Raw genomic sequence first — 13,811 nt, 5'->3', positions numbered from 1 at the left:
ACTTCTCTTACCATTTTATCTGAACTCTATTCTTTTGTTATATTTCTGCAGACATTTTTTCCCATCTTGGCACTTTAGATTTTGTCTTTGATTTTGTTTTCTTAAATAATAAAGTTGTTATTTTGGAATAATTTGGGGATTACAAAAAAGTTGCAAAGATAGTGCAGAGAACTCCTATATACCTTCTACTTAGCTTCCCCTGATGTTAACATCTTACGTGGCCATATACACATGCCAAAACTAAGAAATGAACATTAGCATATTATTACTAGCTGAACTCCAGTCTTTATTCAGATTATACCAATTTTTCCACTAATGTCTGTTTTCAGTCCCAGGATCTAGTCCAGGATACCACAAGGCATTTAGGTTTTTGGTTTTGGTTGTTTTTTTTTTTTTGACAGAAATACTTTAGTTTTCTATATTGATGCTAACTAAGGCAGCATAATATCCTTTGCAACAATCTAAGAAACCTTAAGTGAACATCTTATATTTGCCTCTCTTCCTGAGTTTAAGAGTTTTATCTTCCTGTATAGAACTATATATATAATATAAAGTAACCCTCCGAAAGTATCTTCCTTCCATATTTACATCTTCCTCCAAAAAAGATATAAAGTGATTTTTTTAATCAAGATTAAAGAAGGCGAAGTGTAGGAAAAATTAAAAAGTAGTATTAATGAAGTTAATGTAAAACCCAAACCCTGAAGTCCTGAACTACTCCCCCCAAAGTAGTATCTGTTAGAACTATTGGAATACTTTAATACTATTTTAGTAGAATTCTCGCAGATGGGCTATAACAAACATACATCACTACATATATTTTTTCTAACTTTTAAAAATGCCAAACCTACAGAACACCCATGACTCTTGAGTTATCAGTTGTTAACTTTTGCCACAATTGCTTTATTCAGACATTTCCATATTTTAAATGTCAGATCTGGCCAAGAAAGAGCATAGACTACCTAAAACATTCACAGTGTCTCCAGACTGAGATACTTCATTGCTCTCCAGTTTGAGTTACCAGTGCTGCAAAACAGCAAGTTGTGTGTCTGAAAAAAACCTGTCATTTTGTCCTCAAAAGCGATCACAACGAATGCAAGGTTAGGATAGGATAGAATCAAAGGATACTTTGAATTGGATCCTGGAATGGGAAAAGGACATTAGTGGAAAAACTGGTAAAATCCAAACAAAATGGGAATTTAGTTGGTTATAATGCAGTAATGTTAATTTCTTTGTTCACCAAACGGATCGTGGTTATATAAGATGTTAACGTGAAGGGGACTCTGGGTATAGGGCACAAGGGAAGTCTGGACTGTCTTTGCAACTTTTCTGTGTAAATCTAAAACTGTTCCAAAATAACAGGCTTATTTTTTAAGGCAAAAATGTATTGAGGAATTTTAAGAGTTAAAAAATGCACACAAGACATTTATGTTCTGAATACTCTGTCGACGCTGGCTTTTAGTCACAGCGAGATTCGCTAACAGGAAGATTTTAAGTAACCTTTAGTATTTAGTGTTTGCGCTGCTACCACTAGGTGGCAGCAAACGCCCCTGTGTGCTCTACCTAACATGCTCATCTGCTTTTCCTCCTTAAAAGGCTTTGTCACAACAAACAGACTAAGGTGTATCTCCCAGAACCACCTTTTCCTCATGCAGAGGTAAGAAAATGGCATTATTGGGTCAGAGCAAGAAAAACTGTAGATAAATGGTTCGAGATGGAGATAGTAGGTCATTGGATTTTAAAAAATCCTGGGGCGCCTGGTGGCTCAGTCAGTTAAGTGTCCGACTCTTAATTTCGGCTCAGGTCATGGTCCCAGGGTCATGAGACCCCTCTTCGGGTTCCATGCTGGGTATGGAGCCTGCTTAAGATTCTCTCTCTCTCCCTCTCCCCCTCCTCTCTCTCTTTCTCCCTATCTCTCTCTCTCAAAATAAAAATTAAAAAATCCTTACATAAGCTCATATAGCCCTTTGTTTCCCATGTGAGACAACTGGGAAGTACTCTAACTCAAGATTCACTACTCTCTCTTCTTATTAACACATTATAGTACCAGTATGTGTCTGCAGTTCATAACCTACCTCTGTTCCGTTGACCGGGTGAGGAATTTTATCTAACATCTACTGCTAACTTTTTTACATAATGACAGATTTATTTATTGTGTAAAGTCTTCTTTCCAGTTAGTTATGTTGACCATATATTTGAAGCTTTAATGATGAAAATAATAACATTTAAGTTTTTAGAAAATAAGGGGTCAGAAGGAACAAACTTCCACTTATAAATAAGTCATAGGATGTAATATACAGCATGGTGACTGTAGTGAGCAGATATTAAAAGTTCTCCTCACAAGAAAAAAGTTTGTAACATTTATGGTGATGGATGTTAACTAGGCTTACTGTGGTGATTTTTTCACAATAGATAAAATACTGTACAGCTGAAACTAATACATTATATGTCAGTTATACCTCTGTTTCTTAAAAATGGAAAAATTATACCTTTCTCATAGAACAGATGAGTGTTTTTATATAGCTTTGTACCCAGTTTTGTTTTCATTATGTTTTTCACCAAATAGTGTATCATGGACATTTTTCTGTGTGCCTCATATCGTTATTATTGCTGCCTAGTATTCTGGAGCATATCATATGGACATTTTGTAATATATTTAACCATTCTCTTACTATCTGACAAAAGAGTTACGCCCAGTTTTTGGTTATATTTTTTAAAAGGTTGTTTAAATTGGCATAACCACTTTAGGAAACTGGCAGTATCTGCTAAAGCTAAACACATAACATACTCTCTGCCTCAGCAGTTTTGTTTCTGAAGTACATACCAAACAGAAATACATAGGTATGTCACCAAAAGATGCACAGAAATGTTGAGAGCGCTCTTAGTAGTAGTTCAGAAATAGACCCAATGCCTTCAACAGTCTAGTGGATTTTGTGGTATATTCATATCTTACACCAGTAAGAATGAACGAACTCCAGTTACATGCAGTCGTGTAAACACAGTTCACAAACACGATGTGAGTGAAATAAGTCAGACAGAAGGGAGTAGACACTGTGTGATCTTCTTTATATACAAGTTCAAAAACACAAAACTCATCTATGGTATTGGAAGCCAGCACAGTGGTTACCCTGGAGGTAGGGATGGAGCAACAGTAACTGGAAAGGGGCAAAGGGGAATTTCTGAGAAAATTGCAACAAACATCCTGCTAACTATTTAAAACTTGACAACTCGTACTATTCTTACTTATTCCTACTCCGGAGGATTTTAACCGAACCAGAATTCCACATGGCAGTTTCTGAGAAAGTCATTTTTCAGTCCACACGCTGTTATAGTAGCCACGGTATTTACAAGCTCTGCCTTTACCGCAGTGAAATTCAGGCTAGAAATGAAGTAATGTCAGAAAATTAAGGGGCACCTGGGTGGCTCAGTCGTTAAGCGTCTGCCTTCGGCTCAGGTCGTGATCCCAGGGTCCTGGGATCGGCAGGGAGCCTGCTTCTCCCTCTCCCACTCCCCGGGTTCTGTTCCCTCTCTCACTATGTCTCTCTCTGTCAAATAATAAATAAAATCTTTAAAAAAAAAAAAAGAAAGAAAGAAAATTAAGTGTGGCAAAACATATTTTGTGGCTGATTTTACCACCGAAAGTCTGTTTTTCTCCCCTCCTATCAACAATTAGCCTTTCTTTGTTTTCTAAGAGTGTTGCTGTACGTTCTTACCCACATATGTCACAGATGACCTTTGTCCTGTTTACAGTTATGAATATGGAAAGACCATAGTGGCGTGAACAGGGTTCCTGAAATGCACTTGCCAACATTAGGGCATGATGGAGTTGACTCTGGGTACTGTGACCAGTGCCCATGAGAAAATACAGTTCTGCCCTCAGTACTGATAAAAAAAAAAAAAATTTACAGAATTCCTACCCTACAGCTTCATTGCCTGTGCAGTTTAGACCTTAAAGAAGTGCAGTGGTAATTCTGGATTTTCAAATATAGTAAGTCAGCTGGAAAGGTAAATCCAATTGGCAAAAAAAAAAAAGAGAGATGAATTTATCTCAGTTTCTGTGCATTGATCAGAAGAAAGAACTTCAGGAACTGTAGGTAATGACTAGAAAGTGATTTAAGTTATGTGCAAAGACCCACTGCTATTCTCAGAATCCCATTCATCTCCTTGACAGCAATGGATACAGTAGGCTTAGTCTTTTAGACAGCGCTCACCCTTATTTAACTGGGACAAGGAATGATTTTGGCTAAATCGGTTATAAAAAGAATGTCAGCTTACTTGTATATAACTTGGCAGGAAGGTGGGAATTCAGCGTTTGCTCCATGTTTACTCTGCATGTCCCATCCAACCTTGGACACCTGATTAGGATTTCTGGGGCAGTGTCGCAGTGTTACTAGTAAAAGCAGTCTCTCTGAATTAAAGATTAAATCTTTAAAGTGAAGAGAGTTTGGCTTCCATTTGGGGGTTGTCCCATTGTGGCCACATCTCACTGTTGGGGTGACTTCACTTGGAGTTGGGGTTGTTGACTGGGCTCCCCTCTTACGCATGATGGGTTGCTTCAGGATTAAGTTGTGTCACAGACCATTTCTTTGTCCATCAGACAATATCTCAGGGCAGTACTCCCTTTGACCTAGACTTAGCAGGTAATTAGGGTCTCTGAAGTCTGGGTGTTTGTCATCTGACCTTTTGGTGCTGGAGTGGGGGGGGGGAGGGCAGGGCCAGGGCAGCAGGAAGAGCTCCTGAGCCATGTCAGAGGACGCCGTGTGGGGCTGCTGTCTGTGGTGTTGCCTTGGGTTGGGCATGACTTTGGGAGAGTAGTGCCAGGTATTGTGCTGGAAGGGAGATCTTTTTAGTTCAAAGTATACACTTTTGAGACAAGTTTGAAGCTGCGCATGGCCCACATCTTCCCACAGCTCTGTGTTGTGAGCACGTCACATCTAAATTTCTGAAAGCCAATTTGGCCTTTGTCTTTATGAAGTTGCTGCAGTAACTTACAGCTGCAACTTCTCAAGAGGTGGTCCTGTGCGGCTAAATAATTTTCCTTGTGTGAGGTGTTTATTGTTGACAGAACTTAGTGATTCACGTGTTTTGGGAAAGTTACTTGTACTTCAAATAATAACTCATATTGGGAACTTCTGGGGCCAGAGCTTGGGGTGTCAGGAAGCTCTAAAGGAAGACTTAGACTCCATCAGGCCTTAACAGCCTGAACAGAAGTATCCACTGAGTATATTACTATGTACCAGAAGGCCTCATCTGTTCAGAAAGTCACCTTGTAGGTAGAAAATGTCCGTTTTTGACAAATATTAATCAGATTTGTTTGTATTTTTAATTTCCTTCTGCTCCCTTTGCCATGCTGTGTGGTTCTTGCCTCTGCCTGCACAGGCTGACGTCTCTCCGTGTGCTTCTCTGTACATCTTGTAGCTCATTCAGACCAACAAGCTAAAGCACTACCCCAGCCTCCACGGAGACTTCAGCAGTGATTTCCGCCAGCCGTGCGTGGTGTTCACCGGGCACCCCTCCCTCCGGTTTGGGGACGTGGTCCACTTCATGGAGCTCTGGGGGAAGTCGAGTCTCAACACTGTCATATTTACAGGTAAACAAACAAAGAAAAGCTTGCCCTTTCCCCCGGGACCATCACTCAACACACCGACCAAATGGAGACTAACAGACGAATTTTACAGTAAGAGAGAAATATGAACACTCATTTGTCGTAGATACCAACGGTGAAGAAACCACAAGGGAAGGAGTAGGACTAGAGCAAGATGGACTGTTAGGAAACTATACTGGACAAAACTTTCATAGCAGTTTTTGGAGATTTTTCCCTGAGGCAGATTTCTACTGAAATGTTTTTGTGAGGATTTTGTATGCTGTTTCAAGAATGGCAATAATTCTAGTAACCACTCTTGTTTTACCCTTTAGGAATTATTTCCTGAATTGGGCCTTTCTCCTTTGGTTATAGTTTTCCCTGGCTTACAGTTTTCCTTCTGGAGACAAACCCTTCAAAGTAGAACAGATCCTTTCATGAGGTCAAGCAGGGGTTTTACTTAATCACTCTATTATTTTATCAATTTTAGATCTTTAGTCAGCCTTGGGATTTGGAAATCTTATGGGCAGTGAAATAAAAAACCTTGATCCGAATCTGGTCCAATGGACTGTAACCGAAGCCAAGTTACCCATGTCTCTGAGCCTCATTTCCTTCCTCATCAAATGGCATTATTGCTGGCTCCTTCTTTGAGTGGCCCTGTGCATTTAGTGAAATGTTATAAGAAGACACTTCATGTAGTTCCTGGCACATAAAAGCTGTTAAGAAAGTTATCAATTGACTTCTTTCTCATTGCTTTTAAGACTTGAATGATGGAAGGGAGTCTACTCCATCCCCAGCGCTTTAGGATCAGGGACACTGGGGCCTTTCCCTGGGCTCAGCCTGTTGGTGAGGAGTGCCAGAGGCCTCCACCACATGACTAGTCAAACAAAGTTGGCTTCACGACTGACTGCAGCTGGGAAGGACGCATACCATGGGGAAGTGGGAGGCATCTCAGAGCATGTTGAAAAGAACTACGGATTTGGGCTTGTGTTGGCTGATTTTGAGGTGGGTTCACAGCTGTGGGACATTGTTCTGGATTGGCTGCTGTCAGGAAACAGGAGTGGTTATGTGACTGAGTATCTTAATAATTCTTATCTAGAAGGCAAGAAGAATGGAGCCAGAATAGGGTAATATTTGCTTCTTTTGGGGTTGGAACAGTGTTGTGGTTTTGTGTTCAGGCATGATTACAGAAGGGTTCTTGTTGTTGTCTTGATCCATTGTGGTCACAAGTGGCTGTGTCTGGTGTGAATGCTCTGTGAAACTGTATGTCCAGCAGGAGAACACCGTGGCCTAGCCGTGAGTGATTGGCCGGCTCTGGCTAATAGCAAGGCCTAGTAGAAAGGGTCACGAGAGCTCAGAAAAGCAGCTGGCAGGGGCTGCTTCTCTCTTTCCCGGGCCCCTTTGGCCAAGAGGAAGTCAGGCCACAAGACACGGACTCATGGTACCCAGAACCTCACCATTGCCAAGTTTTGCTAAGCGGGAGGCAATCTGGAGAACATTGTAGTAGGACTAAGCGGGGGTCTCTCCTATTCTTTTTGAGGAGTTGTTGACTCTGATAGGACAGTGGGTACAGTGTTTACACAGGCACAGTTAGGGCATTGGCTATGGTATGAATTTTCCTTCAGCTAGGAAGGAATCAAGGGCTGTGTGATGGTCCATGACCACCTTGGAAACAATGAATTTAAATCTCAACCGGTTTTGAGGGGCTTTCAGAATGGCCATTAGGTCATTTGTGAGGTCTGGTAGTGTCAGACAGGAGTCTTGGACCCCTGTTGCGGATCGCATTACAGCCATGGCACAGTTGAAGCTCACATAGTCCACGTCAAAAGGGAGTCTGTCATCCTCCCAAATGCTTGCCTCATTTGGGGGTGTTCTTCTCGGGAAAGAGGAGCTGCTGGATGGGGAGTAGTTTAAAAATCTGGAAGTTCCATCAGTTCTCCCAAATGCACTGGATAAGTTAGTGGGACAGGTGAGTGTACGCCTGAGGGCTGTAAGAAGTGATGTCCTCGTGGGCGCACAGGCTGTTGGGAATCTGAGTATTATTTTTCACACCAGAAATGTGCTGGTTCTTCTGGCTCAGGGTGGACAGCCTCCTCGAGTGAATTGACTGTCCCTGCCAAGCAGGCTGCGGTGAGTGGTTCTGGAGGGAACAGATGGGCCATGAGGGCTGCGCGGGGGCTTGGCTGATAGGAGCACAGTGGCCGCAGCAGAAGCATATGGTGACGTGGGGCCGGGGTCCTTTTCTTTTACTCTTGGGGCATCCTGTCAAGTAGGTGGTGTGTGGCTTGTCTCATCCCTGCGTGTTAACTCTGAGCACTCGATTCGCGTGGCCTGCGCCAGATTTCTCCACTGTGAGGTCACTATTTTTATATGTAATCATTATCTTGGGGGTCGGGGGAGATAGACACTTTGAGACTACATATCCTTGTCTTCCCCAGATTTCTATCTAATTTTTTTAGCATCTATTGATGATCCTGGTCAGAAAAAGTTATTACTGTGATGGTTGCCGAATGGTGATTTTTTTTTTCTTTACCTTCATTGTTTCTTTTACCTTTATTTGGCCTTTTGTCGTAAAGAAGAGCTTTCCCTTCTCCCGCATTTACTTAGTTACCACTTGTTTATCTCCTCTGTCTCTGTATGTTGGAAGCCTTGAGCTCACACCCATCCCTCCAATTCTGCATCCACCCTGCGCTGTTCACTCGGGCCTCTCCTTGTCCTTATGTGGAAAGACCTCCTCCCCAGTGATAAGGAACCCGGCTCCCACCGGCCTTACACTGCCTCAGCCTCCCGACCGTGCGGCCGTCTGCTTGGCCTTAACCACACCAGCCGCCTCCTCACTTGGCGGCAACTCCATTGTGTGCATTTCACATTTTGTTTTTTGTGCTCTCATTAGAACCCGATTTCTCCTACCTGGAAGCACTGGCTCCCTACCAGCCCTTGGCCATGAAATGCATTTACTGCCCCATTGATACACGGCTGAATTTCATCCAAGTGTCCAAGCTGCTTAAGGAAGTGCAGGTAAGGAAGGGACCCCTCGCCGGTGTCCCCGCGCGGCCCTGTCACTGCCGGGGGATTCGTGCGTCTGTGGGGTGAGGGCCGGCTGCCTTGCTGCATTTCTTGCCGGGCTCACTTCTCATGCGTCTGCTTCTTAGTTACCCCTCACAGTACTGAGCTTTACACCCGGAAAGCAACTTTCCGTTCTAAAGAAATCAAAAGTGGAAGGAAAAAAAGGCATAAACAGTCAATTATTTTTGATGAGAAAATTCTGTGTCCAGTTAAAAGCAAGTTGCCCCCTCTCCCCTCAAAAAAGTCGTTCTAGAAACCTCCTCATGGAGCCAAAAGACAGTTTAGCTGAGACCTGGATTGGGCCCTGTTGTACATGTGGATCAGCACCACACACTGGGTTACTTTGCTTTTTATGAGAGGTTTGGTTTGGTTTGGTTTTTTGTTGCTTTTGTTTGTTTTTTCCTTTTGCACTTTCTGCCATAGAGAAAGGGCAGAAGTAGTTGGGTAAAGGGGTCGGTAAAAGGAAGGCTGTCTGCACAGCAGGAGAACTGAGAGGGAGAGTGGGGAGCGAGCGCTCGGCAGCACGTCTGATAGTGGGAGTGGGGAGGCTGCTCGGGACTGGCCAGGAAGCGAGGCCAGAGGAAGGTTTCTCATTCCCCATTGCCTCGGGAGCTCAAATGAGCACCACAGTGCCCTGGCACGCCTCCTGTCGCTTCACCTAGTAATTTAGCAAGGGATGATTAGCTCCCTTCACTTTCCTCAGCCCAGGTCAGAAGTTTGCTTTCCTCCTCCCAGAATCTCTGACCTCGGGTTGGGAGGCACTAACACAGAACTCTGAGGAAGGGTAGCAAGGAATGGGAAGCTGAAGAGCCTCAGGAATGCAGAGATCATGGCTAATGGTGATCCCTCGCTTGCTGGCCCTACAGGAAAGAATATGGGCTTTCTCTAGACATGATCAGAGCAGTGGATAAGTTGGGGCCAGTTTGGCAATTCAGTAGCCCACCGTGTACGCGTCAGCATGCGGGTAGAGAGAGTTGACTAAGTAACACCCCCCCCACCCCCTGCCGTCCCCACAGCAGCGCTGCACTCGTGGATCCCCTGGGAGGACAGGGGCAGTGGGGACGGGAGGAGGGGGAAAGGTGGCTGGAGGCCTCAGGCTGAGACCGTGCCGTCGGCTGGCTCTGAGAGGAGTTACAACATACCACCCAGGCCAGGAAGAGAACAAGGATGAGCCCAACAGAACAAGCGCTGTTTTGAACGCAGCTGGGTGGCCTGCAGGAAGGCCTCCTTCCAGGAACGTGAGGCGCGCTCCAGGCTCTTAAGCAAAAGCAGTGGCAATACAGTGATTCAGGACCGCCGGCCAGGGTCAATTTTCAGTTGCGTGGTATTTGTCCCAAGTAGACGTTAATTTACTATTTTTGTCTCTCAAAATAACAAAGAGAGGTATTTTGGAAAAAAGCTCTGATTCAGTCTGTCCTACACAATTGAGTGTGTGACCTGAGCAGTGCCCACTGTCGGAAACCAGCGGACCTGCCGATACCAGAAAAAAGCCCAACCCCGGAGCACCAGACTAGCCCGGAAGTCAGCAGTCCTTGCCCACTGGCCACCGGCTGTCCCCACCAGTCAGTGACGGTGGGTGTGATGACAAGACTATGCCCTCCAGGGGCTTGGGACCAGTTGAGAGTAGACCCATGGAAGTCACCATCAAAGTGCCTTAAAAATAGTAAATAAAAACAAATGCAAATAGAGGCACTGGATTCCCCCACTAGTCTACATGGCTGGCAGTTGAGGGCTTTGCCCTGAAATTTTTATTCTTCTTTCCCCGCACTGTGCTCACCTGTCCTGCTCCCAGTTACTTGGGTTTGAGAGGAGGGGAGGTCAGATGGCGCGAAAGTGGTGCGTTTGAGCATGCGCGCACGAGGCCGTGGCTGGGCTGCCTCCCTCACCCACCCCTGTCCCGTCGGTTCTCAGCCGCTCCACGTGGTCTGCCCCGAGCAGTACACACAGCCACCCCCCGCGCAGTCCCACCGGATGGACCTGATGATCGACTGCCAGCCGCCTGCCATGTCGTACCGGCGGGCCGAGGTCCTCGCCTTGCCTTTCAAGCGTCGCTATGAGAAGATCGAAATCATGCCAGAGGTGAGCTGTTCTCTCTCTCATGGTCAAACCTGGGCTTTCCACTTGAGTCTCAGAAGAGGACTGTCCCAGAAGTGGCTGTCTTTTGGCCACAGAAAGACTCTTAAGCAAGGACCTAGGAGGGGAGGTGGGGTCTTCAGAGCCTTCTCATTTCTCAGGTAATGAAGTAACATGTTAACATCATAAGTGCATCTCATAACTCTTCCTTCAGTTGTGGACATTTATGATTTCTGCTTTTTCTATATTATAAATCATGCTTTCAGAAACATTCTTTTACAGAAATCTTTGTCCTTATACGGAATGTAGAGAGAACTAAAAGCATCATTGAGTTTTGCCTGGGAGAGGCCTGCGTGAGATGCAGGGGTTAAAACCATTCTTCAGGTTTTGCTACTGCTAAGGAATGCTTATTTCTCCCCCAAATGAGAGTGTGTCCTCTGCAGCTTCCTCATAATCCTCCTCCTTTGTCCCTGTAAGTACAAGACAGGCGACCTGATGTGCCAGCCCTCATGGATGTGTTCTGGTGGGAAAACTCTCTCTCTGGTCTTGGGCAGCGAGGGATGCGTCCCCCGCTCGCAGACGTGTCTGAGCTGAGTGGTGGTGGTTGTGGGCTCTGGGTAGACGTCCCTCGGAGTCTTAGATTTCATTCACAGGGCTGCCCATGTCCCCACAATGCCGTCCCCACACCTCCCAGGCCAGTGCTGCCAGGCTGCGTATGGACGGGCATTGTCGGGAGCCCGGAGCAGACATGGGTCTCCCGGGGGGAGCGTTTCACACTCATGCTGTGTGTGCTTCCTTATTTCATGAAACAGTTCTCACATTCCTTTTAAATATCCTAAGTGGCGTCCTCTGTCCATGGGATATTGATCTTCATAGTTACATAAATGGAGACTTGCATATTTATTCACTTTTGTTTTTACACAAAGGAGACTTGGACAGCTCAGAGTCTACATGTGTCAGAGTGATAGTCGACTCAACCCTGGAGCGAGGGCTTCTCACAAGATCACACATCGCTGCCAGTGGTGGGGTCAGAGAGCTCCAAAGCTGCCTCGGAGAAGGGGTGCACATCAGACTCGGGTGGTAGGGAAAGAGATGGTTGGGTGTTCCACCTTTAGGAGAAGTCAGATTTCGAGGAATTAGCTCACTCAGTCCAAATGCTGCTGTCCTGTCCTGCCTGCCTGACACTAGTCACCTAGTGGTTATGAGGTCAGAGGCAGAGGCCGGCATGGAAAGTCGGCACCTGATAGGTATTCTGAGTAAGGAGAAGCCCTTAGCGGTTTCTGAGAGGTCCTGTGGAAGTGTCAGGAGCGGTCTGGAAGCCACTTGAAAGGTGGATGTGAGGTTGTGGCGGTTCGGGTGACGAGCCCGTGGCAGGCTGTTGGTGGTGCATCATTTGGGGGTTGACTAACAAAAGGGTGAAGCAGAAGGGTCAGCACCCTGGGTCCCAGCATGCGACAGCACAGGCTTGCGCAAGGTGGCTGCTGAGAGTCATGGGCCGCCTCCAGGGAGAGCACCCAGGACAGGCCAAAGAACGCTGGGCTCAGGCTCCTTCTCCTCCTCTTCTCAGCCCAGTTTACCCACTGCCACCACCCCCTTCTCTCTGCTTCTCTTACCTCCTTCTTTCTTGTATGTGTAATGTATTTGTGATTAAAGGTATTTTTAAATTTTTTTACCTTCTTTCTTCCTTAAAATCATGTGATCATTTTAGACTGCAATGATATAACAAAAGTTCAAAAGAAAAGAAAAGGAGGAATGGCGGTCACTAATGGCTCCGCTCCACGGCGCCAGATGCCACACCTTTCCCACCAGGCTGGCAGGGGCGCGGCACTGCGAGCGAGCTGGTGGCTGTGGAAAGCTGGCCTTGGCCATCACCGGCCACCCGGGAGCTCCCCGTGTGGCCTCCTGGTGCTGACTTCGGATGGCGCAGCTGCAGCACCTCGTCCCTCACACGTAGGTAAGCCCAGCTGAGACCGCTGTTTGCTTCCAGCTTGCAGACGCGCTGGTGCCCATGGAGATTAAGCCTGGCATTTCCTTGGCAACCGTCTCGGCTGTGCTGCACACGAAAGACAACAAGCACATCCTTCAGGTATGGGGGAGGGTGGGCTGGGCTTGCCCCCTGAGTTGCCGCTGGAGCCTGGGAAGACGAGGAACCCCCAGGCCACCCCCACCAGTGGTCCTAGCACTCCAGCCAGCACAAGTGAGAGACCAGACTCCTTAATGGATTAGATCTGAAACAGAGAGAACACGGCGTATAAATTCTTCCCTACTTATTTCTCGGGCCACATGCCTCAGAGGGAGAAGTGGGAAGAGCGGCTATCATTCATAGCGCTGGGGCCGCACATCATCCTAAGTGCCCTTCCCGGCTCCAAGCACCGGCGGGCGCCTTCGCTAGACCCGCGGTGCGGAGTGCGGGGCGGGGGTGGGGGGAGCCCCCCAGAGCAGCAGGAAAACCCACCCCCCCAACCCCCCGGAGGAGGCCTCCCCTACGGAACACACCTGCGGAAGCAGGCAGCACCTGGGCACCTGGGAGCCAACCAGGCCCACAGGCCGCAGCACCTTGTCCTCGGCCCCTCGTGCCCCAGTTCACTGTGTTTACGGCCTCGTGGCGTCGCTCTGTAGGCCCTTGTCCTCACCCCCCTGCCACCGAGAAAAACTCCTTTCAGGCTTGGACCGTTCTGCCACGTAAAATATGTGCGCCATGTGAGCCCCTTGCCATGATCATTTCTCACCTTCCCACTTCATCCTCACCAAATTCCATTACCACCGCTTTGTAGACAGTGTCTCTGACCTTCATTTTAACCCGTCAGTCTGCCCCCACCGCTGGTGGCCTCGGCTACACCAGCAGTTGCCAACACAGTTTATTATTTAAAGAATTTACCCAGAAAACACTGAAATGAATCATTTAAAACTTAAAAATGAGTCTTGATCAAAGGAAGATCCCTCTGCCAGAAAAGGTCCCGATGCTGTGTGGGTGCTTTGGCGTTAGCTTCTGTTACGAAGAACGCCAGGTGGAGCCCCCAGGCCACGGCGGCCCTGAACCCTAGAGCTGGCCGACCTCGCCGCGGGGATGGCACGGGCCGGGCAGCGGGGCCCT

General features: G+C 46.7%; 1 protein-coding gene across 1 annotated transcript in view; it reads left to right on the top strand.

The window, feature by feature from the left end:
* The window catches only part of INTS9 (integrator complex subunit 9), a 108,829-nt gene that overhangs the window by 92,281 nt on the left and 2,737 nt on the right, over positions 1–13,811 (top strand). The window contains exons 11-15 of the mRNA XM_021699020.1: positions 1,594–1,654; positions 5,416–5,587; positions 8,472–8,596; positions 10,556–10,723; positions 12,705–12,803. Of these exons, the coding sequence (XP_021554695.1) occupies positions 1,594–1,654; positions 5,416–5,587; positions 8,472–8,596; positions 10,556–10,723; positions 12,705–12,803 (625 nt within the window). The remainder of the gene's footprint in view (positions 1–1,593; positions 1,655–5,415; positions 5,588–8,471; positions 8,597–10,555; positions 10,724–12,704; positions 12,804–13,811) is intronic.

This window comes from Neomonachus schauinslandi, chromosome 2 (assembly GCF_002201575.2).
Source record: "Neomonachus schauinslandi chromosome 2, ASM220157v2, whole genome shotgun sequence".
Classification (NCBI taxonomy): domain Eukaryota; kingdom Metazoa; phylum Chordata; class Mammalia; order Carnivora; family Phocidae; genus Neomonachus; species Neomonachus schauinslandi.
The sequence above is the reverse complement of the archived record's forward strand: the minus strand, read 5'-3'. Positions and strand labels throughout refer to the sequence as shown.